General features: G+C 55.5%; 1 protein-coding gene across 1 annotated transcript in view; it reads left to right on the plus strand.

The window, feature by feature from the left end:
- LOC141970846 (fibrillin-2-like) overlaps positions 1 to 21,540 on the plus strand; it is a 109,762-nt gene extending 88,222 nt beyond the window's left edge. The window contains exons 29-64 of the mRNA XM_074927738.1: positions 225 to 350; positions 495 to 620; positions 1,073 to 1,195; positions 1,922 to 2,044; positions 2,398 to 2,523; positions 2,955 to 3,077; positions 3,493 to 3,615; positions 4,216 to 4,377; positions 4,897 to 4,965; positions 5,269 to 5,394; positions 5,716 to 5,841; positions 6,322 to 6,471; positions 7,000 to 7,071; positions 8,127 to 8,252; positions 8,706 to 8,831; positions 9,310 to 9,435; positions 9,656 to 9,772; positions 10,040 to 10,168; positions 10,795 to 10,914; positions 11,281 to 11,406; positions 11,492 to 11,644; positions 12,081 to 12,146; positions 12,421 to 12,546; positions 12,790 to 12,909; positions 13,370 to 13,492; positions 13,772 to 13,903; positions 14,508 to 14,633; positions 14,873 to 15,079; positions 15,335 to 15,460; positions 16,594 to 16,716; positions 17,376 to 17,492; positions 17,744 to 17,872; positions 18,485 to 18,604; positions 18,869 to 19,100; positions 19,641 to 19,809; positions 20,602 to 21,540. Of these exons, the coding sequence (XP_074783839.1) occupies positions 225 to 350; positions 495 to 620; positions 1,073 to 1,195; positions 1,922 to 2,044; positions 2,398 to 2,523; positions 2,955 to 3,077; positions 3,493 to 3,615; positions 4,216 to 4,377; positions 4,897 to 4,965; positions 5,269 to 5,394; positions 5,716 to 5,841; positions 6,322 to 6,471; positions 7,000 to 7,071; positions 8,127 to 8,252; positions 8,706 to 8,831; positions 9,310 to 9,435; positions 9,656 to 9,772; positions 10,040 to 10,168; positions 10,795 to 10,914; positions 11,281 to 11,406; positions 11,492 to 11,644; positions 12,081 to 12,146; positions 12,421 to 12,546; positions 12,790 to 12,909; positions 13,370 to 13,492; positions 13,772 to 13,903; positions 14,508 to 14,633; positions 14,873 to 15,079; positions 15,335 to 15,460; positions 16,594 to 16,716; positions 17,376 to 17,492; positions 17,744 to 17,872; positions 18,485 to 18,604; positions 18,869 to 19,100; positions 19,641 to 19,809; positions 20,602 to 20,976 (4,889 nt within the window). The 3' untranslated portion in view covers positions 20,977 to 21,540. The remainder of the gene's footprint in view (positions 1 to 224; positions 351 to 494; positions 621 to 1,072; positions 1,196 to 1,921; positions 2,045 to 2,397; positions 2,524 to 2,954; positions 3,078 to 3,492; positions 3,616 to 4,215; positions 4,378 to 4,896; positions 4,966 to 5,268; positions 5,395 to 5,715; positions 5,842 to 6,321; positions 6,472 to 6,999; positions 7,072 to 8,126; positions 8,253 to 8,705; positions 8,832 to 9,309; positions 9,436 to 9,655; positions 9,773 to 10,039; positions 10,169 to 10,794; positions 10,915 to 11,280; positions 11,407 to 11,491; positions 11,645 to 12,080; positions 12,147 to 12,420; positions 12,547 to 12,789; positions 12,910 to 13,369; positions 13,493 to 13,771; positions 13,904 to 14,507; positions 14,634 to 14,872; positions 15,080 to 15,334; positions 15,461 to 16,593; positions 16,717 to 17,375; positions 17,493 to 17,743; positions 17,873 to 18,484; positions 18,605 to 18,868; positions 19,101 to 19,640; positions 19,810 to 20,601) is intronic.
- The last annotated feature ends 2,307 nt before the right edge of the window (positions 21,541 to 23,847 follow it).

Consider the following 23,847-nt stretch of genomic DNA (forward strand, 5'->3'; position numbering starts at 1 on the left):
CTTCAGGGTGAGGGGGTCTCGTTTTTAAGTCACTTCCAGAGAGGTGATTTCCCTGGCCAGATGTTTGTGCTTTCCACTGCAATGTCTCGCCCCTCATTACAGGCTCCAGAGTCCTGTAACTACATGATTTGGAGCAAAGCCCCTCCTGCAACTCCCTCCTGCTCCCACAATACTCTTTTGCTGGCCCTTACGTCTTTCCTTTGGTGACGGTCTCCTCTCTCTAGATATTGATGAATGTGAGGATAATCCAGACATCTGTGATGGCGGGCAGTGCACTAACATCCCTGGGGAGTACCGCTGCCTCTGCTTCGATGGCTTCATGGCATCCCTGGACATGAAGACCTGCATTGGTGAGGACAAGGCAGTGCCCTGGGCATGTGCCAGCACTGTATCACAAGGATGATGTTGGATGGAGGAAGGGATCTGTGTCTGGTTGCCCCAGAATCAGGTCATAGTTCTTGTGGTGTTCCAAGCAAATACTTTTTCTCCTGCAGATGTGAATGAATGTGATCTCAACCCTAACATCTGCCTGCACGGCGAGTGTGAAAACACGAAGGGCTCCTTCATCTGTCACTGCCAGCTGGGCTACTTTGTCAAGAAGGGAACCACAGGCTGCACAGGTGGGAACTCACCAGACCTGGAGCTAGGGGTGCTGGTGGGAGCCCTCACAAACCCCTCCCACAGCTGTCATGGAGAGAACACCATCCCTGTGCTGGGGGATGCTGTGGACACCCTAGGATGTGGCTGTGGGCTGGGAGCCCCTCCTGGGCAGGCAGAGATTGCCAGGAATGCAGACTGCAGGCAAGGATTGACACCTTCCTGGTTTATAGCCAAGCCAGGGCCTGCCCTTCCTATTGTTTTCATCTTCCTGGGGTGAGCACAGATCAGATCTTCAGCTCAAGAGTACAACTCCAGGCAGCCTGGTCCCCAAAGCACCTTGTTCCCACTCCCTGGGGTTCAAACTCCCAGGAGCCACTGGGACCCAGACCAGTTAGCAGAATTGTACTCAGCAGCCCCCTCCTCTCCTGGGGGAGCTGAACTGTGTCAGTTCTGATGTCCTTCCTTCCTCCAGATATTGATGAATGTGAGATCGGGGCTCACAACTGCGACATGCACGCCTCCTGCATCAACGTGCCCGGGAGCTTCAAATGCAAGTGTCGCACAGGCTGGCTTGGAGATGGGCTGAAGTGCAACGGTAAGTTCTCATCCCAGGAGAGGATGTTTGTGTGTTCATGTGCTCCATGGGCACCTGTGAAGGCTGAGCTGAGCTGGCGTTTAAAATGCTCTTGAGCCCCAGGAGTTCTGTGTGAGGGTTTATGGAAGTGCGGAGAGATGCGGGTGTGTGACAGAGGGGGGCTGTAGGTGTGGGCACACTGTCAGGCTCTGCAACTGTGTCTGTGAAGCCACAAATGTGGGAGTGAGGACATATATTTGTGGGATGTGGAGTGGGTGGGCACGGTGTTGGGGTGGGTGTGGATGGATGTCGCTGTCAGACTGGCGCCGTGGCTGTGTGGTGATGTGTTGGGGCACGGTGTGGTACGTGTGCAGGGTACACAGCTGTGGGAGGTGTGTGTATGGGGGTGTGTGTGTGTGAGTCCAGGGACTTACGGGCATGTGTGTGGTGTGTATGAAGTGATGCAAGGGTATGGATACACACGTCTGAACTGGGGAGGTACTGGGAACATGGGAAGGGGTGTGTGAAAGTGTCCCACTGCCACATTGTCTGTGTCAGCACTGCCAGGGATGTCTCATGGCCACAGAGGCTCACGGAGATGTGTTGGAGCCTCACCAGTGCTCCAGCTGCCTTGGGGCTGCAGTCTCCTGGGCCATCTGCATGCTCCCCCCTGGGCCCTGCATGAGCTGCCCAGGCTTAGAGGAAAGGCCAGAGGCCAAACACTGACGGGGTGTTCTCCCTGACCAGATCTGGACGAGTGTGCAACTGAAGAGCACAAGTGCAACCTGAACGCCAACTGTGTCAACACGCCAGGCTCCTACCGCTGTGCCTGCCGAGAAGGCTTCAACGGGGATGGCTTCTCCTGCTCAGGTGAGGCCCACAGGCTCAGCTGGCAGCAGGAGCATCCTCCGGGGACAGGGAGTTCCCCCCTCTCAACCACCTGGCTCAGCATGTGTCCCAAACTCCGCTTCCCCAAACCAGCTGCTTCCCAGAAGCTGCTGCAGCCTGCCCTGCCCCACAGCCTGCTCAGACACTGCAGAGATCCACCTTCCTCCCAGCAGGTCTCTGGGGAGGATCAAGGCAATGAGAAGCATTGCAGCCCCCTCCTCCCAGCCTCCCAGTGGAGGGGTGGGAACAAGCTTGTGGGAATTCTCTGGGCAACCTGAGGGCAGCTCCCATCTTCAGGTGGACACCGTGTCACTCTCCTGCTTGACTCCCTCTAGATGTGGACGAGTGTGCAGACAACGTGAACCTGTGTGAGAATGGGCAGTGTCTCAATGCCCCTGGGGGTTACCGCTGCGAGTGTGAGATGGGCTTCAATCCCACAGAGGACAGCAAGGCCTGCCAGGGTAAGTGCCCAGAGTTTTGACTGCTTCAGGAGACCCAGTGGCCACCCCCTTTCTGGCCTTGGTCTCTCTTCTGCGCTGTCACCACCTGATCCATTGCTAAGCAAGATCCAGCATCCCCTGGAGGTGGAAGGCTCCTGAGGTGCCAGCTCTTCCCCTTCCAGGAGTTGGTCCCCAGCCTGCAGAGAGGCTGGACTAAGCCAAGGATCCATGCAAGATGTGGACAGTCAACAAAACAGGGGTGAGGGGAGAGGGCACACACACAGCACACCTGTCCTGCTCACCCAGGAGATGGTATCCCATGGCACCAAAACCATCCTGAGATGGGTTACACACAGCTGAGCTGTGGCTCTGCTTTGAGATAGGAGCAGGAGAGGCCTGTCCTGGCCCTTACTCTGCCAGATCCTGAATATCCCGCTTTCCCTGTTTTGCAGACATTGATGAATGCACCTTCCAGAATATCTGTGTCTTTGGGACCTGCCAGAACCTGCCGGGGATGTTCCGCTGTGCCTGTGACGATGGCTATGAACTGGACAGGAGTGGAGGCAACTGCACGGGTATGGGACTTTCACAGGGCTGTGGTTGAGGATCTGCTTGTGTCAGCTTGCCCCAGCCATGACAGGGAGTGGCACTAGCAGCCTAAAGCCAATGAAGCATCCCTGGTGATGTGGTGATGTCTTTGCTCTTAGAAAGGCCTTGATGCTGCTGTAAGGTGGGCCTTCATGGATGGGGGGAAAGCTTGGTGTGGCTCTGCTCCTTTCTTCTGACTCTGGGCAGGGTGGTATGAGGTAGGACAAGGCAAGGTCTGCTTGCAGAAAGGCTTTGCCTACCATCGCATGAAAAGCCTTAGAAACACCATGGTTGTGGGGTTACACCCAGAACACACACTACAGAGCTTAGGGCTGGGGCTGTGTTTTCTGTGGCAATCTTCGTCTTTTTTTTTTCTCAGTCTTCATCTTTCCATCCTTTCAGACATTAATGAATGTGCAGACCCTGTGAACTGTATCAACGGCCTGTGTGTCAACACCCCTGGCAGCTACCTGTGCAACTGTCCACAGGACTTCGAGCTGAACCCCACTGGTGTGGGCTGTGTGGGTGAGTGGGAACCTGTGTGGAGGACACACCTTCCATCCAAGACCTTGTTGGTCCTCCTTGTTGGTCCCACCTAGCTGGAACTGGCCACTACCAGAGACTGGGGTGGCTGACCACTCTCTGCCCTGCCAAATACCTGGCTGTCCATGATGGGCTTAACCCTGCAGCAACAGAGTACCTACCTCCTGTTAAGCCTGGCCCACCTCGTGTCACCATTGTGGGTGCTCTCCTGGTTGAAGCAGTGTTATTCCTGGGCAGCTCTGGAGCTATTCTTAAGGATTTGTTTCTTGCAAGGCTTTTACTGATAGCATTATTTGGGTCATGCTCCCTAACCATACTGAAGACAGGCCACCATGCTGTGACCCCTGTATGATACAGTGTGGCTTTCACCAGACAAGCTGGGCAGACTTTACTCTTGAAGGGTTCCCAAAGTCGTGAGCTGCAAGGACAGTCTGGATGGGGTTTACTGCAACACAGGTGGACATCTGGGACAGGACTGGGGCCTTATATCTCTCCCTGCTTCTTCAAACAATAGTGCCATTCACTTTTCCTGTGCACACAAGTCTTTACTGGCTTTGCTCACCCACTACTGTCTCTGTGCAGACACCCGTGTCGGGAACTGCTTCCTGGACACCCAGGATCGAGGAGATGGGGGAATCTCCTGCAGCGCAGAAATTGGAGTTGGGGTCACTCGGGCATCCTGCTGCTGCTCCCTGGGTCGTGCATGGGGCAACCCCTGCGAGCTTTGTCCTCCAGCCAACACGAGTGAGTTGGGAAAATGTCTGGGGTGAACTTGAGCAAGGGCTGGATGAGCAGTGTAGAGCAGAGAAGATACATGGGGCCACTTCCCTGTGGCTTCTCAACTCAGTCTGGGGGGTCCTGGGTCCAGGATATGCGATCATCACGATGGAGCAAGGGAGGCTGAGGGAGAAGAACGCAACCCTGTTTGTCAGTGCAGGGCTAGACAGGTGGAGCAGGACGGGGGGGAGGTGAGGTGGGGTGGGAGAGACCAGGCTGGTTGTGCCTGGGGGATGCAGGTTGGGATCCTTCCTTCCTAGTCCAGTGGGCTGGGGTGGGGGCAGCAGATGTAGACTAACCCTGTTCAAGTGTGGGCAGGCAGAGAGACAGGGTGTCCAAGTTAGCTCAGCTTGCAGCGGGAGTCAGGCTGCTCCATCTGCACTCCTAACACCATCCTCACGGCCTATTTCTCCTGGTTCTCCCTACCCCTCCTGCTTTATGGGAGCCCACTCAGCTCAGGATCCCCCTGACTGACTTTTTCCACAGCTGAGTACAAGACCTTGTGCCCTGGAGGAGAAGGTTTCCGGCCCAACCCCATCACAGTCATCCTGGAAGGTAAGTCAACCCGGCCCCCGTGCCCCCTCACCAGGGACTTGGGTGCTGAGGGACCCCAGCCCTGTATGAGCACTGTCTGCTGTGGCACTGGGCTGGCGGGGTCCCCGTTGAGCCCCTGACCACAAAACATTAAGCAGCAAGTGTGTGGTCTCCTTGGTCATGCTCCAGCCCCGTGGCTGAGCCACTTGGACACCAGCGAGGGTTGGAGGTGGTGGGATGAGCCCACTGGGGATCCTGGGGTGAAGGCACTGCCCGGGCTGGGCTCAGGCAGTGAACACCCCCCGGGCTGCTCTCCCTCCTCAGACATCGACGAGTGCCAGGAGCTGCCGGGCCTCTGCCAGGGCGGCAACTGCGTGAACACTTTTGGCAGCTTCCAGTGTGAGTGCCCCCTTGGCTACTACCTCAATGAGGACACGCGCATCTGTGAAGGTAACTGCACCGCGGGGCCTGTGCTTGTCTGGGTGCCTGGCGTGTATGGCACACGTCTGTGTGCGTGCTCGTGTGTGCAACAGAGTTGTGCCTGCATTGGGGCTGCCCTAAGAGTGGTTGGCAGAATCCCTTCCCCTTTCCATTTCAGACTTCCCACCCTCATCACAAACCCTTTCCCCTTTTCCCCTTTCCGAGTGCCAGACCAGCCTGGTCCCTGTGCCAGGCCCATCCATACCCTATGCCAGGCCTACCCCCAACCCCATGGCAGGCCCTTCTCTACCTGTCCCAGTGCTCTGACCTCCAGTCTCCTTTGTTCGGCAGATATTGATGAGTGCTCTGCTCACATTGGGATCTGTGGCCCTGGGACCTGCTACAACACCCTCGGCAACTACACCTGCGTGTGCCCCCCTGAGTACATGCAAGTCAACGGAGGAAATAACTGCATGGGTACGGATGGCATGGTCCGAATCTGCGGGAGGGGTCTGGCAGTGCCCTGCCTGTGCGTGAACCCTGGGTTGTGCTGTGGGCAGCAGCGTGGCTGAGCGGGTGGAGCAGAAGTGCTGGGAGCGAGGGCTGGGACTCGGGATGCCTGAGCTCACCAGTGCCTCACCTCATCCCTGCCCCTACACCGTGCACGTTGCCCGTGCCAGAGGGGCTGATGCTCACCCTGACAGCGGTTGTAGGGAGAGCAGCTGGCACGGGGCAGTGAGAGACCCAGCAGAGCGTTGCCACTGCCTGCTGCGGGGCAGGACCCCGTGCTCTCGCTGGAGCAGGGCTTCAGCCCGTCACTGCAGCTGGGCCACCCTGTGTGTCACCTGCGGTCTCCAGGACAGGACAGGGTGTCATAACCTCAGCAATGAGCACCCCGGGGCTGGCAGCACCCATTCCTGGGGCTGGCACCAGACGCTCTCTGGGCTCTCCTTGCAGACATGAGGAAGAGCGTGTGTTATCGCAACTACAACGACACGTGTGAGAACGAGCTCTCCTTCAACATGACCAAGAAGATGTGCTGCTGCTCCTACAACATTGGCAAGGCCTGGAACAAGCCATGTGAACCCTGCCCCACACCAGCCAGCCGTAAGTCAAGCTTTGGGGAAGAACATCTTGATCCTGTGGCTGCCCCCTCGCTTCTTCAGCAGGCCCATGTGCACTTTGAGTGCAAAATAGAGGGGGACAAGGGAGAGCATCAAGTCTGGCAGGTAGCACCAACGCTGTGGGGACGCGCGTTGCAGTAGAAGGACGCAGGGGACTGGGATAGTGTCTGCGGCGAGGAGATGATGTGTGGCTGCATGGGCAGTGCTGTGGGTGTCAGCGCTGCAGTGGGGAGTGCTGGCTGTGCACTGCGTGGAGGAGTGAGTCTGTACCTGCCTGCGAGGTGTGCACGTGCCATTGACTGTGTGTGTGTGCCCTGCAGTGCGGGCACGTGTAAGCCCTTTGCCTGGTACCATACATGTCCTTGGCCCCTGCGACTCCTGCCCGAGCACCATGCAGATCCCCTCCTGCCTGTCAGACCACCTCTCCTCTCACTCCAGCCTTAGTTGGCCCTTGTCCCTCTCGTCCTTCATGCCACTGGGCATGGCCATGACCTTGGTGTTCCCCTTCCAGCCGAGTACCAGATCCTGTGTGGGAACCAGGCCCCCGGATTTATCATCGACATCCACACAGGAAAGCCAATTGGTGAGTAGAGCCCCCATGCCCAGGGGAGCCAGGTCTGCTCTCTGCCCCTCTGCTTTCTCCCCATGGTGCTTGTGAGCTTGTTCCCTTCCCCTCCCTTAGTAAATTAAGCCCCGGGCAGAAGAGAGACAAGGAAAATAGCTGGCACACATGGCTGCAAGCAGCTGGACAAACCTTCCTGAGTGGCTGGGCTGCTCAGACCTCCCCACATTTGCACTTATGCCTTGGTTTCCTTCCCACCAGGAGAGACAGGTGGCCAGTGACCACGTGCAGTGGCCAGTGGCCAGATAGATCCAGACCTGTGATAGCCCTGGTGCTCACACCGGCAGCAGGGCACTGCTGAGTGCCAAGGTTTCAGGTTTGTGTTTTGGTGGATGAGAAGCCAGCAGAGCTGTTGAAAAACCTGGGATTTGTGAGCTGTCTAGAGATGTTTTGCAGTCTTGAAAGATGGACTCGCTGGTAGTTTGTGAGACAAACAGATAATCATTGCTTCACCTCGCCTTGGCAACGTCAGCCAGGGGACTGAAGAGGAAGGTGATGAGTTCATCTTCTATTCCCAGAAAGAAAGTGCAGCAGAGGGTATCAGTGCAGGGCTGCAGGGCTGGTGGTGGATTGTGCTGGGCACAGTGACAGAGTCAGGGACCCTGGAGACATCTCAGTATTTCAGTGACCCCCTGGATGTCCCATTTGCAGCCTGGTCCCAGAGCCTGAGTGAGTAACTGTGTTACTGCAGAGACACACTCAGAGAACCACAGTGGGTGTCCGGGGTAGGACCCCTCTCATGTGCTGTGCAGGCTCTGTCAGCAATCCCGTGGCTCCTACGACTTGTCTTACGTGGCTCTGTTGTGAACCAGATCTCTGCAGAGCAGCCCTGGCCTGGCAGGATCTGCAGATCCAGTATCAATCCCCCAAGAGTTGCTCCACCGTTGGGTGGCCCCTTCCTGATAGTCTTCTTTTTAGGATGAACAAGGGCAGCAGCCTCCAAGCCCCCAGCTATGGGGGGATGCTTTCTTCCCTGCTGCCTTCCCAGGATGCTGAGAGATGTTGTCTGTGTGCAGATATCGATGAGTGCAGTGAGATCCCTGCTATCTGCACGAACGGTGTCTGCATCAACCAAATCGGCAGCTTCAGGTGCGAGTGTCCCATCGGATTCAGCTACAACAACATCCTGCTCATCTGCGAAGGTAACGGGGCAGCCGGGGCAACGCTGCCAGGGGCGCCCAGGAGGGTGGGGGCTCTCCACGTGGCACTAGCATCTCCCCACCTTGTGGGGCACCAGGATGTGGGCTGTCAGCAGGCATGAACAGAGCCTTCTTGGAATCTTCTTCATTTTTCACATTAGTGGTTGGACAAAAATTGATGATTTTCATTCATGCTCCTTTCTGGCTTTCCCTTCCCTCTCTTTTTTTTTTTTTTTTTTCAGAAAATGTTTCAAAGTTTTAAGTTGTAACTAAAATTCCCATTATTTTATTGCAAAGCAACAACAAAAAAAAAAGTTGTCAATTGACCCCGATTGGAGCAAACCCAAGGTTAAAATTCAGTTGACTGCACTGAGCTGCTCCAGCCCTTCCAGGATGGTTCCTGGTGAGGGCTCATCACTCTGCACAGCCCAGGTTTGCCCTGCTCTCCTCCCACAGACATCGACGAGTGCAGCAGTGGGGAGAACCTCTGCCAGCGCAACGCCGACTGCATCAACATCCCGGGCAGTTACAGGTGCGAATGCTCAACTGGATACAAGCTGTCGCCTAGCGGAGCCTGCGTGGGTAAGATGGGAGCTCTTTGCTACCTATTCCAGAGACATGTGCTGACACCCCTGCCTAGGCTCTTCAGATGGTTGTGCAGACCCAAGGAAGGACGGGATGAAGGACTTGCCGGTCCCACGCATGGGTCTTTTGTCAAACCTGGGCACTGTGACCTGGCTGTGCTGTGGTTATGGGGTATCTGTACCTTTGGAACAATTCCCAGGGACTGTGGGCTCCTGAGGGATGAGAAGAGGTCACTGTGAAGTGAATGCAGCGTTAGTCTGGAAACTCAGGCCACTTTCTCCAGCAAAATTTATTTATTTAGAGATGGCACAAATCTTATTCTCTGTGAAGCCACCTCTCAGAAAACAGAGCCCGTTCTGCCGCTCACAGACACAGCTGCCCACCAGCAAGTCGGGGTCTGCAAAAGGCTGGTGCCTCGGCTCTTCCCGTTTGGTCCATCCCTTCTCCTCACTAGTGCCACTTGGCTTTGTTTCAGGTCGCAACGAGTGCCAGGAGATCCCCAACGTCTGCAGCCACGGGGACTGCGTTGACACCGAGGGCAGCTACGTCTGCATCTGCCACAACGGCTTCAAGGCCACGGGGGAGCAGACCATGTGCATGGGTCAGTGTGGCTGCCGCAGCCCTGCCGTGAATCAGATATCAGGATGGACACGAGCTGGATAGTGCCAAGGACAGCCAAGGGCCACAGTGTCCTCTTGATCCCAGGCTGCCCCTGGAAGCCACAGGGGTCTTGTGGAGCTGCCTGGACCCTGTCTGCACACCCAAGACAGTGGCTCTCAGCTCACTCAGCCCCTGAGTCAGCTGCGACCTTCTCTCTGCAGATATTGATGAGTGTGACCGACAGCCCTGCGGAAACGGGACCTGCAAGAACACAGTTGGCTCCTACAACTGCCTCTGCTTCCCTGGCTTTGAGCTAACGCACAATAACGACTGCATGGGTGAGCTGCATGGGATCCTGACCTCAGGGATTGCTGCCTGGAGTCAACGTGGCAGCAGCTCAGGGACACGGGGCATCACACAGGGACATACAGGGTGTCAGCTCTGGGTGTCACCGGGCAACGGCTGTAGAAGTGACCTCTGGGTGTCACCTGGCGGTGACTGTAGGGGTAGTTGTGTGTCAGAGGTGTAGGGCTGGCTAAGGCAGCACGCTGACACTCATGCTGTGCATATCTCTTCCTGTTGTGCTTATCCTTTCCCTCCCACAGACATTGATGAGTGTTCATCCCTGGTGGGGCAGGTGTGTCGAAACGGCCAGTGCATCAACAGCATCGGCTCCTTCCAGTGCCTGTGCCAAGAGGGGTATGACCGGACCCCTGATGGGAAGAACTGTGTAGGTGAGTGTCTGGGCAGCAGGCTGGCCCTCCTCAGCAGGTTTGAGCTGTGTGTTGGTGTGGCTGGCACTGTGCAGTGCTATGAGACGTGGTCCCCAAGCTGGTCCCATCAGAAACAACTGAGCAGTGGACTGTCCAAATCCACTCACAAGGTCCCAAGTCCTCTGGAGCCAAAGCCACTGAGAGCTGGACTGGGCCCCCCTCTGCCTGCATCTCCCTTCCAGCAGAGCAGGGAACAGTCAAGCCAGTCCCTTTCCATGTGCTGAGACCTGCAGGCAGTGAGGAGAAATGTGGTCCTGTCCATGCCCCTTGAGCATGCAGAGTTGTACCAGGGATGCCTTGGGAACTATCTTGCAGGCAGGGGCTGTGGGAGCAGACAGGCACGTTGTGCTCTGGTTACTTGTGTCCCCCACTGCCTCCTGCAGCACCAGGTCCTGCAGGGCTGAGTCCATACTGCCAGGGTACACGAGGTAGAATGCCCTGGAAAATGTCTTATTTGCTTCTCTTGCATCTTTTGGGCAAAGCATGGTGCAGCTGCAGGAAGGACCTGGGTGCAGTAAGGTACCCTGTACCCGAGTCCTCCAAGCTGAGCACAGACACTATCACTGGTTATTTTCCCTCCTCTGCAGACATCAACGAGTGTGTGAGCCTGCCTGGGACCTGCTCCCCGGGCACCTGCCAGAACCTGGAGGGCTCCTTCCGCTGCATCTGCCCCCCGGGGTACGAGGTGCAGAACGACAACTGCATTGGTAATGTTGGCTCCATGCCTCCTCCATTTCCAGCACAGCATGTGGCCACCTTGGACTATTCCCAGAACAACCATATGCTTCCTGAGTGGGCTGGGGCATGCATCACCACCCCCAAATAGCTTCTTGAAAGCAATTGGACACAGAGCAAGGCAAGGCCTGCTCCCATGGTGGAGGAGGCTCAGTGGTTTTGCTATGCCCTGGCCTCTTCATTGTCCCATTTGCCCTGGGGGTGGGTTAAGGGTTAGGGCTGGGGTGATGTTCTGCAGGCATCAGAGCTCCCCAGACATCACAGCTTCAGCTGGTTTTAATGCAATGAGGAAAGGAGTGACCTTTGGCTGCTCTGTAATATATCCGTGGTGCTCTCAGATATCAACGAGTGTGAAGAGGAGCCCAACATCTGCCTTTTTGGGACATGCACCAATACCCCTGGCAGCTTCCAGTGTGTCTGCCCTCCAGGCTTTGTGCTGTCTGATAACGGCCGAAGGTGCTTCGGTGAGTGCAGCTCATCGCGGTGGGGAGGGGGGCATGACCACCCCGGATGTCTGCGATGACCTGTGCATTTCCCCATCTCCTACAGATACTCGCCAGAGCTTCTGCTTCACTCGCTTTGACAACGGAAAGTGCTCTGTCCCCAAGGCCTTCAACACCACCAAGGCTCGGTGTTGCTGCAGCAAGATGCCAGGAGAAGGCTGGGGAGACCCGTGTGAGCTCTGCCCGCAGGAGGGGAACGGTAGGTGTGCTGGGACCCAGCTCCACCGGAGAGATGTTTGCAAGTGTCTCTGAAATGAGTAGAGTGTGGGGAAGGTGTGCAGGTCAGGCAAGGCAACCAGCCACGCGAGTGTCCAGCAAAGTGGGCTCCTCCATCTGGAGAACAGCCCTTACTGGGCTGCAGTATTCCCTGGGTCTCCAGCCAACCACAGCCAGGTTTATTTCTGCTTTGGATCTGCTCTCAGTTCTCTGCAGGGTTTTAAATAAGGCGAAAGGATCTTAGAGCCTCCAGATCCAAGACAAGCACAGGTGTTTTCCAGCCAGCTGGGGTTTTGTGGCCTCCCATGAGCACTGAGCTGTCAAGCTCTCAGTCATGGTCTAGAAGCCTCCAAAGCACATTTCAGCTTCTGTGAGTAGAAGCATTTGTAAACATATCTCACGTTTCTACTTTCTTCCAGTTGCCTTCCAGGAGCTGTGTCCATATGGCCATGGAGCCATCCCAGGCCCAGGTGACACCCGAGAAGGTAAGGTCTGATCTAAGGATGAGAAGAAATTTGGTTTGGGGTGGGGGGTATTGCCTAGAAGCAACCAGGCCTAGGGTATCTGCAGAGTAGGGTTGAACCCCAGTAACGGTAGGGGAGGGACATAGGACTGGGTGCCCTCCCAAGCTCATGGTCTCTGCTCACCAAAGGCTCTGGAGAGGCATTATCTGGGATTGCAGGTTGGTCCTGAGAGGATGGGGATAAGTTTCTGGCTATGTGCTGACATGAAGGTTCATGGCCTTGGTTTCCCTTCTAGATGTTAATGAATGTTCAGAGAACCTGGGTGTCTGCATAAACGGGGCCTGCATCAACACTGATGGGTCCTTCCGCTGCGAGTGCCCCTTTGGGTACAACCTGGACTACACAGGAGTCAACTGTGTGGGTAAGGGTCTGCACAGGGAGCACCTGCTCCCTCTTGCTTTTATCCTCCTTATGTCAGAGGCTACGAGCATGTGCCTCGTGTTTGTGTGTGGAGAGAAGGAACTTGCTTCTCCTCTGCCCCTTTGCATTTTACCCCTGGCTCTTGGCGTTTCTGGGCTTGTTTGAATGCTCTGGCTGCCAGAAAAACCGGCCTACCCCTTTCCTATCTAACTCATCCACCTGACGTGGTCCTGGCTTCCTCCAGATACCGATGAGTGCTCCATCGGCAACCCCTGTGGGAACGGCACCTGCACCAACGTGGTGGGAGGCTTCGAGTGCGCCTGTGACGAGGGCTTTGAGCCGGGTCCCATGATGACATGTGAAGGTAATGCTGCTGTGGGGCAATCCCGTCACCCCCATGGCGAAATGGGCTGTGTGTGTGACCCCACTGGGTCACTGCTGGGTGAGGCAGTAGTCAGGTCAGCCTCCAGTGGACAGTGTGGAAAAGCTGGCTGGGGCTCCTCTCCACATGAGTGTGTACATCAGCGCAGGTCCCCTTCGGCTTCCTCTGAGGTTGGAGCCCTGGAGGGGGCCTGGAGACCTGCCTAAATGCAGGAGCTGCCTCACCAAGGAGACCGGACCCTGTCCCCGTCAGAGCTGCTGAGAGACCCTGTGTCTGTCCCTCTGCAACTGAAGACCATGACAGGAAGCCTTGGTGGAATAACTTCTCATGACATGAATGCATGGCGGGGGGGGAGTGTGTCCTGGGGAGGCCCACGATAGCTACTGCCCAGCTGAGTCTGCCGGGAGCAGAGTCAAGCTCTCTCCTCTCGCCTGCCTCCCAGACATCAACGAATGCTCACTGAATCCCCTGCTCTGTGCCTTCCGCTGCATCAACACCTTTGGCTCCTACGAGTGCACCTGCCCATCTGGATACGCCCTCCGAGAAGACAGAAGAATGTGCAGAGGTAACATCCCCTTCTGCACCCATCAGGGGAGCTCCCACACTCTCCCCAGCCCCCTGCACTTAGCCGGTCTCTGATGCTGCACAGAGAGAAGTCAGGACTTCTGAGCTGGCATCTCTGGGCTTGGGCTCACTCTCACCTACCTTGGTGTCTCTGCTGTGTGGCAGCCAGCCCGGGCCGAGGCCGCAGGGACTGGCAGAGCAGTGCAGATGTCAGCACTCAGTTCCTAGTTGCCCCCTCAGTGCTGCTGAGCTGGCGGGTTGACCATGGTCTCGGTTGCAGATCTGGATGAGTGTGCAGAGGGCCTGCACGACTGCGAGTCTCGAGGGATGCTGTGCAAGAATCTCATCGGCACCTTCATGTGCATCTGCCCACCAGGAATGCAACGCAGGCCCGATGGAGAGGGCTGCACAGGTACCGAGGACCAGGCTGGGAGGGATTCCCAGTGGGGCTGGAGACCATCCTCTTCTAGGCATTGTCCATGTAGCTTTATTTTATGTCCTTCTGTCAAACAGCTCCTCCCCAGGGTTTCCCATGTTTCAGAACTTCCCATATGGCCTAATAAATGCCTGCACACACAAAACCTCTGTTCATCTCTGGACCTGTGCGTCTACACAGTTCCAGCACAGGGTGACACAGCGTTATGCTGTGTGTCCCTTTTATTGAGTCGTTCCATGCCTGTGTCAAGATGCTTCGCACTGGGCTGCTTTCAGAAGGGCCAGCACGGGACAGCCCAGACCTACACAGTATTAGGCACAGCAGGAATGTGGAGCGAGCCCAGCTCTACTCCTAACTCAGCAGCTTGGCCACTTGCCGGTGGAGAATGTGCAAACCAGCCACCCTGCTTTGGGAGAGGTCCAGAGCGGGTGGATGTGTTTCTCAGCTGCCTAAGTGTGTGGAAATGGTCCTCAAGGACTATGTGATGGCGTTTCAAACTGAGTAGTAGCATGAGGACTCATGGAAAGCTGAAATGTGTCCTGTGCCTCACCGCAGCTCTTTGTGGTTCCTTCCTTCCTAGATGAGAACGAGTGTCGCACCAAGCCTGGAATCTGCCCCAACGGCCGCTGCATCAACACGGTGGGAAGTTACCGCTGTGACTGCAACGAAGGGTTTGAAGTCAGCCCCTCTGGCACAGAGTGTATTGGTAATGACCGAGTCCTGATGGGTCTTGAGCAGCCTCTCCTTAGTAGCAGATGATGCTTCTCAGGTGGTTCAGGGTTTCTGAGTGGAAAGGTTGTTGAGGCATCACCTTTGCATTGAGCATTATCCAAACCACGCTGCCCTCCATGCTGGAGCCGGGACAGGCTGGACAGGCTGCTCGGTTATCCCTGGTGCTGACACTGACTCAGATCCTCAACTTGTATCTCCGCTCTCTCTCTCCAGACACTCGCCAAGGATTCTGCTTCACAGAAGTACTGCAAACCATGTGCCAGATGTCCTCCACCAACCGCAACCTGGTCACCAAATCTGAGTGTTGCTGCAACAGTGGGCGCAGCTGGGGCCCCCAGTGTGAACTCTGCCCCCTTCCTGGAACCGCCCAGTACAAGAAAATGTGTCCTCATGGGCCAGGGTACTCCACTGATGGGAGAGGTGAGCTGGGGCCCAAATCACCTTCAGTGCAGAGGGGAGGTGTGGGTACAGGCAGAATTCCCCTGGAAACTGGTTGGAACAGACCTACACAGTGCTTGGAGGAGACGAGAAACCTCTGCGACATTATCTTACAGGTCCTTGAATGTAGCCTCTGGCTCCCTGGCACAGTCTGAACTGCCCTGGCACAGTGCTGGCACAGGAGCATGGGGCCAGAGGCAGCACTGGCACTAACGGATCCTTCCCTCCCTCCCGCAGACATCGACGAGTGCAAGGTACTGCCCAACCTCTGCAGGAACGGACAGTGCATCAACAGCATCGGCTCCTTCCGCTGCCACTGCAGGCTGGGCTACACCGCCGATATCACAGGCACAGCCTGTGTGGGTGAGTTGGGAGAAGGAGACTCATGTCTGCACAGCTCTTGGCCTTGGCAGACTTCCACACCTACTTTTCAGCTGCAAAGGGAGGGTCCTGTAACCCCCACCTGGGAGCTGCCCTCACCTCTGGCCATACCACCCTGTGTATCTGTAGCAGGGCTCTGGATGCTTTGTCCTGTTGTGTGGTCCTCTGTACATCGCAGCTGCCACTGCGTGGTGTTTAACTCCTTCTCTTCTCCCTGTGACCCCGGGAGTCACAGGGACTGGCAGGGAGTGTGATCCAGAGGTGAAAGGCTGTGAGAAGCCAAACCTTTCATTGACAGCTGGCAGCTGGTTCTAGCCAGCCTGAGTGCCACGTTGGGAATCCAGATGTTGACATAAAAGGCACCCCTGGAATCACAGCTGCAGGCATCTGGGGAAGTACCGAAGGGGTTGAGGATGTGCTGTACTTCCAGTATTGAGAGGGTGTTCAGGACCATGCCAGCAGTTGTGTGTCCTAGACACGGAGTGGGAAAAAGTCTCACAGAAACCAGGCTCTGTGCTTAGGAGCAGAGCAGATAAGCCCTTGAGCACCAGGACAGGATTCCTCTCTAAACATCCTTGCCCTTCCTCCAGCTTTGTGCCCTCCAGCCTGGCTCAAAGTTACGCTCTTTGTCAGAGCCATGGCTGCTGCTTCCTGCTGGGCAGAGGTGACCAAGCTCCAGAAGTACAAGGGCTGGCCCCATCCCTGATGTTCCCAGCTCTCAGGAGGAGCATCTACCCATCTCTTCAGCTAGGAAGGGGCTGGGAAAGATGTCCCTCAGACCCCCCAGGTCACACAACATCCCATGTCTGAGCAGGGAGGTGATTCAGTTCTTTTCCTGCAGGAGATGTCCCAGGTTTGTTGTAGTGGTTCAAACTGAGGTGCTCCCTCAAAGCCCTTGTTCCTGCTCACCTGCTTCCTGCAGAGTGGAAAAGATGCAATTACCTGGGGCAGGGCATGCCAGGATCCATCTGACCACTTTGTTATGTGGGGCTGTGAAACCTGGGGTCACCTTGTGTTCAGGAGCCCCTTGGTGGACTGAATGGTCCAAGGGGTGGTGGGGCCCAGGCCAGCAGCACAACCTGGGAAGGCTGATGTGTCTTGTCTCTCGAGTCTAGATTTGGATGAGTGTAACCAGTCCCCTAAACCATGTAACTTCATCTGCAAGAACACAGAAGGCAGCTACCAGTGCTCCTGCCCTCGAGGGTACATTCTGCAAGAAGACGGGAAGATCTGCAAAGGTATTCACCCAGGAGAAGGCAGAACCCAGGAGGAGGCAGCTGCCTCATCTCTGGCAGCAGGGGGGATGGCAAGAGCCGATTAACATGGGACAGAAGAGTCGGGTCCTTCTGTTCAGCTGCAGGACAAGGCTAGACATGGAAAAAGGTGCCATGCTGGACTTTCATGGACATGCATTAGGGTTTCATCCCTCCACAGACACTCTAGACCTGTCTCATTAGGAAAAAAAATACTCCTTGCCCTTTCCTACAGACTGCACAGCGTATCCCAAGCTGTGCTGAGCTCAGGGGCCTTGAACCTGCATGGCTCCTCCTGGGTGGGTGGTAGAGTCCCTGCCCACCTCTCGCAGTGCTGATGCATCAGGCTGTGAGGAGAGTGGCCTAAGAATCTGGGAGAGCCCAGGATTTGTGGATTACAGGAGAAAAATCTCTGCATCCCCAAACGTGTCTGTACATGAGGCTGAGGTGGGAGAGGCTCCCTGGACTTGTTATTCTCATGTAAGAATTTTGTGTGTGTTGTTCCTGAGGCTGGTCCATGTCAGGTCCTGCTCTGTCCAGGAGCACTGTGCGTCACCGTGTACATCCAGGTTTCACAGACTCAGCCCACAAAGATATCTCAGTAAGATAAACCGAGACACATGTTCTTGTGCTTGTTGCTTTAGATTTGGATGAATGTTCCACCAAGCAGCACAACTGCCAGTTCCTCTGTGTGAACATTATCGGAGGATTCAACTGCAAATGCCCCCCAGGCTTCACTCAGCACCACTCGTCCTGCATCGGTGAGTAGAGGCAACCCCTGCTCTGCTATGGAGCACCAGCAAGGTCCCCATGGGTGAGCTTTAAGCCCAGGAGAGTCTGTCCAGCCCCCCAGCTCTGGCTCCAGAGCAGTTCCCCTCTCCAGTCAGCCTGGGGTTGTGCAGCTGACTTGTCTGTCTGGGCCAAGCTCCACGGTGCAAGGTAGCTGTCTGCAAAGCTGCACACAGCCAGATCGTTGGAGATGGACTTACAAGCAGCCACCGGTGTTTTGCAGACAATAATGAGTGCACAGCTCAGCCCTCTCTGTGTGGAGCCAAAGGACAGTGTCTGAACACGCCAGGCAGCTACAACTGCGAGTGCCAGAAAGGATTCTCCCTGGACAGCTCTGGTGTCAACTGTGAAGGTGGGTCTGTATCTCTGGGGCTTTGACAGACACCTGTTCCATGTTCACTCACAGTCTTTAAGGCAGCTCGGCCCAGCCAAGAAGGGACTACTCCTTACTGTGGGGCACCAGAAACCCACACGGGAAGCCCTGGTACAAAGGAGAGGTCAGTGCCTGACCTGCTTGGAGAAACACTGGCACTTGGACAAGTAGGTGAAGGTCTCAGTGCTGCAACCGTAGCAGCCAAGGTTGGGAAAGGAATGGTCCTGTATCTCATCAGGGGAGATCTCATACCTGCCAAAACCCACTGTGTGTTGTGCTAAGGAAAAGCCTATCTTCAGCACAGGCAGCCTGAAGCAGAGCAGATCTGATAACGGTCCAGGCCAGACCTTAAAGCAAAAAACATCCAAGCAGGGGCTGCAAGGGGATGTATGTGGGTCTGGGGGCTGACGGTGTTACTCATTTCCAAGCTGCAGAGACATAATTAGGCAGAAGAACCTCCCACCTGCATGAGCACCCTCAAGGATGCTGGCTGGCAGGCAGGTACCACGTGCACATGGTCCCTGTGCACCCAGCGCTGCCCACAAGACAGGGAGGAGTTGTCTCACCACCACCTGTGTTCCGTTGCTGCAGATGTGGACGAGTGTGATGGAAACCATCGGTGCCAGCATGGCTGCCAGAACGTGCTGGGAGGCTACCGCTGCGGCTGTCCCCAGGGCTACGTGCAGCACTACCAGTGGAATCAGTGTGTGGGTGAGTGTGGGATGGGGGATTGAGGGCAGCTGAGCCCCGAGTCCTTCTCCAGCCACCCCTGGCCACCTCTGACACTGGATTCTGGGTTCATCTCTGCCAACCCAGCACTGATCTTCCTGCTCTGCCTCAGGAGAAGGGAGCCTGCTGCCAGCTCAGCAATGGCCACGGGCAGATTTCCGTGGCCATGCAGGGTGGGGAGAACCAGCAGCACAGGAGCTCCCCTTCCACTAAGTTTCTGACGAGTTCTGCTTCCTCTGGGTGCAGATGAAAACGAGTGCTCCAGCCCGACTGCCTGCGGCTCTGCCTCCTGCTACAACACTCTGGGAAGTTTCAAGTGCGTCTGCCCGTCTGGCTTTGATTTTGACCAAGCCTTTGGTGGGTGCCAGGATGTGGATGAATGCTCAGCAGGCGGCAGCCCCTGCAGTTATGGCTGCTCCAACACGGACGGAGGTTACCTCTGCGGCTGTCCTGGAGGCTACTTCCGAGCAGGACAAGGGTAAGAGAGCAGCCAGCAGGGCCCCACAGGCACCTTGGATGTTCCTGGGGGATATTGCAGGCTGCCAAGTGCATGGTGCCCCCAGACATGCTCCATCACCATGCTTCTGCTCTCTGCCACCAGTGAAATTTGAAGGAGCCCCAGGAGCCAGTAAGCTCCATTCCCACATGAGTCCTCAGCTTCTCCATGCCAGGCTGTTCCTCACCCATCACAAGATCTTCGTGCTAACATGCCTCTCCTCTTCTATTTCACTAATCCAATGGTTAGTGCAGCTGCTAGCACTGTAGCAGATGCTCTGCAGACCCATCTAGTCCAGGGTGCAGACAGATTAAACCTACTGGCCACATCTAAATAATACAGGGCCTGATCTGTCTCAGGCATGTCCTGTGCACAAGCCATTCTGTACAAGCCATGTCCTAAACCCAGGCATGATCCTCCATGTGTCTCTGGGTGCCACGTGGAGGATCTGTGAGGGCAATGGTAAGATTTCCTTCTGGAAGCATGGATCTGAGCTGGGCCTCTCTGTTCTTCTGCCACCAGACACTGTATTTCTGGCTTGGGTTTTGGGAAAGGTTCCTACCTTCCTGCCCCCCAAGAAGAGGATGAAGACAACCTGCTCTCCCCTGAAACCTGCTATGAGTGCAAGATAAATGGCTACCCCAAGAGGGGTCGGCAGCGACGCAGTGTCAACGGCACTGAGAAGCACCAGGTATGAAATCCATGGCATCAGGGATGGGGTGGAGCAAGGCAAAAGCTGGGTCGCTTGGGGGATAGCTGCCTGGAGTGGATCCCGTGCAGCATGCCTGTTCCTGTGGGGCTGCCTCGGTCCAGGCAGAGAGAGCTGCTCCTCTGTACCTGCCCGTGCAGGGTGCTGGGGTGTTTGTGGACACCACTGAGTCCCACAGTCCTGCAGAAATGGAAAGTCTTTTGCAGTGCATTAGAGGAGGTCAGGACAGTGTTCAGTGGCACACACTTGTGTGGTTTGGCCACGGATGTCTGGAGATACATGTGACCAAGAAATAAAGCACACCTCTCCTTGCAAGGGGAGCTGGCAGGGGAGCAGCTCCCTAGGGCTATAGAGGACTGTCAGCACTTAAAGTCTGACTCCACGCTGGACCTGTCACTATAAATACAGGTTATTCCTTGGAGGGAACTTCTGGCTTCTGTCCAAGGCTCCCCCAAGAAGTTCACAGGCCTGGGCAGGACAGATTGTTCTGGGAGGTCATTATGGGCCCTTCAGACCTTGGGAAGAAAGTGCCTCTGAAGCTATTGGTTCTTCCCCTGAGGATGAGGGCTGTGTACTGGCTGGTTCAGTCTCAGAGACACAAACAGGTTACCAAGGAACACCTGGAGGAAAGCAAGGACCATAGAAGTTGTAGCTACTTCTCAGAGCTGCTCTGTGGTGGCTCATGGGGCAGAACTCCTCTAAATCAAGTCCTCCTTCACCTGGCCATGAGCTTTTCTTGGTATCTCTGAGTAACATGCCTGGTTCCTTTTGAAGGATCACACTGTGAACTTGGCCAGCATGGATGTGGATGCTCCTCTGTCCATGATGCTGAACCTCTCTGACCTGGCTCACAAGGAGCACATCCTGGAGCTCCTGCCAGCTGTGGAGCCCCTGGAGAACCGTGTGCGGTACCTGATCTCCCACGGGAATGAGGATGGCTACTTCCGCATCCACCAAAAAGAGGGGCTCAGCTACCTGCACCTCGGCCGCAAGAAAATAGTGCCTGGCACCTACCTGCTGGAAATCGTGAGCGTGCCCCTGTACCGCAAGAGGGAACTGCAGAAACTAGAGGCCAAGAACCACCTCAACTACTTAGCAGGGGAGCTGGGCCAAGCACTGAGGATGAAGCTCCAGCTCCAGCTCTACTAACAGCCATGAGATCCACCCACCCAACCGACAGTACAGTCCTTAGCCTTGCCATCCACACCTGGAAACAACTGCCTCCTCTCTCGCTGCACCCCCTGCCACCGCCTCCCCCCCTGCACTGTACAACTGATGGGAAATGTCCCTCTGGGCTCAGCACTCCCCTTGGCCATGCAGGGATGCTCCGCTTCATGGGGTGCTTGAGTCAGAACCAAGCCACACCGCAAAAGAGCTCATGAAAGCTTAGCCAAAGGTTCAAACCTTCTTAGCAGGGACTCCCTCCCTCTGCTCAGCTCTTGCCCTTCTCCTTTAACCAAGATACTGTTAGTCTGAGCTGGCAAGGGCAGTACCATGGGAAAGCTGCCTGTCCTTCATGGTCACAGGCCATATACCACCCCACAGCCCAGGAAATGTGAGGGGGGGCTGAGGGCAGCTGTGGAAGGAGCTCTGGCACGGTGTGGTGTCAGTACATTTCCCAGCAGCTCTTGTTCCTCCTTTGCTTCTGCATTGTCATGATGGTGCTGCAGAAACCATCCCATACCTACACTGGCTGTGCTCTGTCTTTCTCTGTCCTCTCCATGTCCTCTGGTCCTTTTGGGCTCCTCTGTCAAACAGAAAAGGTCACCTCTGGTTTAAGGAGCAGTTCAGGTTGCTAACATCACCTCACGAAGCAGCCAGGCCACGGGACCACAGGCTTCTGTAGGGAACCTGGGGTTTTCACACGGCTGGACACGTGCGTGCCCTGCAAAGATTGGAGCTGCAAGGGCTTTTCCAGAGCTCCAGCAAGTCCAGGGGTTAAGGTGTCCTCCTGCAAATGAGGAGGAGCTCTGGGGAAAGGCAAATAATTGCATTGTTGAATGCAGTTGTTGAAGGGACAAACTAAACTGGCAGGAAAAATGTCATGAGTCTGGTAGAGAGCATGTGGCTGCTTCCCATGCCAGAGGGGATGGAGGGCTTGGCAGGACGCATGTGGCGTGCTGCAGGGGCAGATTTCCTGGCCACCACCCATATGAGTGTTTGAAAAATCCTGTGAAAAGTTTCCCACCAGCAGGAGCAAGATGGGGATGGGGGGGGGGGGGGGGAGGTCTCTGCAGCCTGGCAGAAGAAAGAGGCAGGGACAGCCAGAGCTTCTTTTTGCAACTGGTCCTTGACTCCGAGCCCCCGTCTGTGTGACTCTGGTGCTAAACCCAGACCCCCCCACAGTCAGGAGCACTTCTGGAACCAGGGGCTGCAAGTCACTCCCCTCTGGCTGTCGCACACATCTTGGTCAGTCCAAGGTGACAACCGAGATGGACAGTCTCTGGTTAATACAGACAATCGAAATGCACTAAAAAGAGTCTGGAAAATATTAATTAAGTGAATTGAGGTCTCCCTGCTGCCTCAAGTAGCCTGTCCAGACCGTTCTGTCCAGGTGGGCTTTTCTTCCTCCCTCAAGAGTGTTCTTCACACAGCTGGTCTCTGCAATGCCGTTTCCTAGTTTTTTGCATGAATCTGTTTTCAGTTCTGCATCAGCCCTGTGCATCATCACAGGAAAGAAAGGTGCTAATTCACTCTGGTGACACACAAGACTACCTTATCAACCAAACCGAGGTGCTTTCAGCTTTCAGAAGCTGGTGCTGGTATCGAATCGTCAGCGTTAGTGCACTGTATCCATCCACCCTTTCATATTTATGTATAACCACCAAAGTTACGATTGCTCGTTGTTGTGAGGAGTGCATATTCCTGTAGCTTTTTTTTTTTTTTTTTTTTTTTTGGTACTTGGGGAGGGGGGTGTTGTTTTTTTCCTGGTACGCTGCCACCGCATGGGGTGGGGGAAGTGTATGTATACTGTATTTGGGCTAATGTCAAACTTGAAAACTCTTTTGCATAATGCAGCTCCAGACTCTGGATTTTGGAAGAGTCCCAGAGCTTGTGACAGGATGGGTGGCCTGATGTTTGGGGTTTTTTTTATTATTTTGTTTTGGTTTGTTTTGTTTTTCCAACAGGTGCTCTTTTTTTTAAAAAAAAAAACCAACAAACTATTAATAATAATAAATTAGCAGAGATGGGTTTGTGTGTGTGTGTGTTGAGCCAAAATCTCAAATGAAAAAGCTCAAGATTTCCTTCATTCCTCTCTGGTGCGGTGTTTTTTGGTTTTGGTTTGTTGTTTTTTTTTTTTTGTATTGACATTTTCTTGCTGGTTGTTTTTTTTGGGGAAGCGTTGAAACCCAAAACCTGTGCCCCTTTGTCCCACACAGAGAGGTGGCTCTTTGTGGAATTCCTTTTTGTATCAGAAGCAACAGCAACAATAAAATTATTTTGGGTTAAGTGTTTCTGTGTGTTCCTCCTTGTCTGGGGTCAAGGGGCAGTGGGGAGGCCACGTCGGAGGCAGCCCAGGAGCGTGGCAGGACCAGTCCTGGCTCTGACTGGAGGAAGCCTGAGCTGGTTTCTTCTCTGTATTCCTCAGGGACGCAGTTTGGCTCTTACAGCCTCCCTCGGCTCTCCCACCCCGGCCTGTCTCAGCCCCCAGGGGGGCTCTGGGGTCCTTCCCAAAGCCTTGGAGCAGGAGGCAGATGAGGGAGGAGGGACAGCTGCATCACCACAGCCTCTCCCTCCCGATCCTTTGCTCTCTTCCAGCAAGGGGAGTGGAAGGAGAGCGACGCCCGAGGGCTGAGCTGGAGCCCAGGGGAGGGGGTGTCTGCACCCCATCATTGCTGCTGGGCTGCGGAGAGGTCACAGGGGCCAAGACAGGGATGGGGGGGCACAAGAAGGGCTGGCGGCGAGGAGGCAGAGGGGATGCAGGAGAGCAGAGGTAAACGTACTGCTGCCACCCGGCTCACCCACCTGGTGCTGTGGCCGGGGAAGACGCTGGCTCTGCCCGTGTCATGGTCACCCTTG

This window comes from Athene noctua, chromosome 27, assembly GCF_965140245.1.
Source record: "Athene noctua chromosome 27, bAthNoc1.hap1.1, whole genome shotgun sequence".
Lineage (NCBI taxonomy): Eukaryota > Metazoa > Chordata > Aves > Strigiformes > Strigidae > Athene > Athene noctua.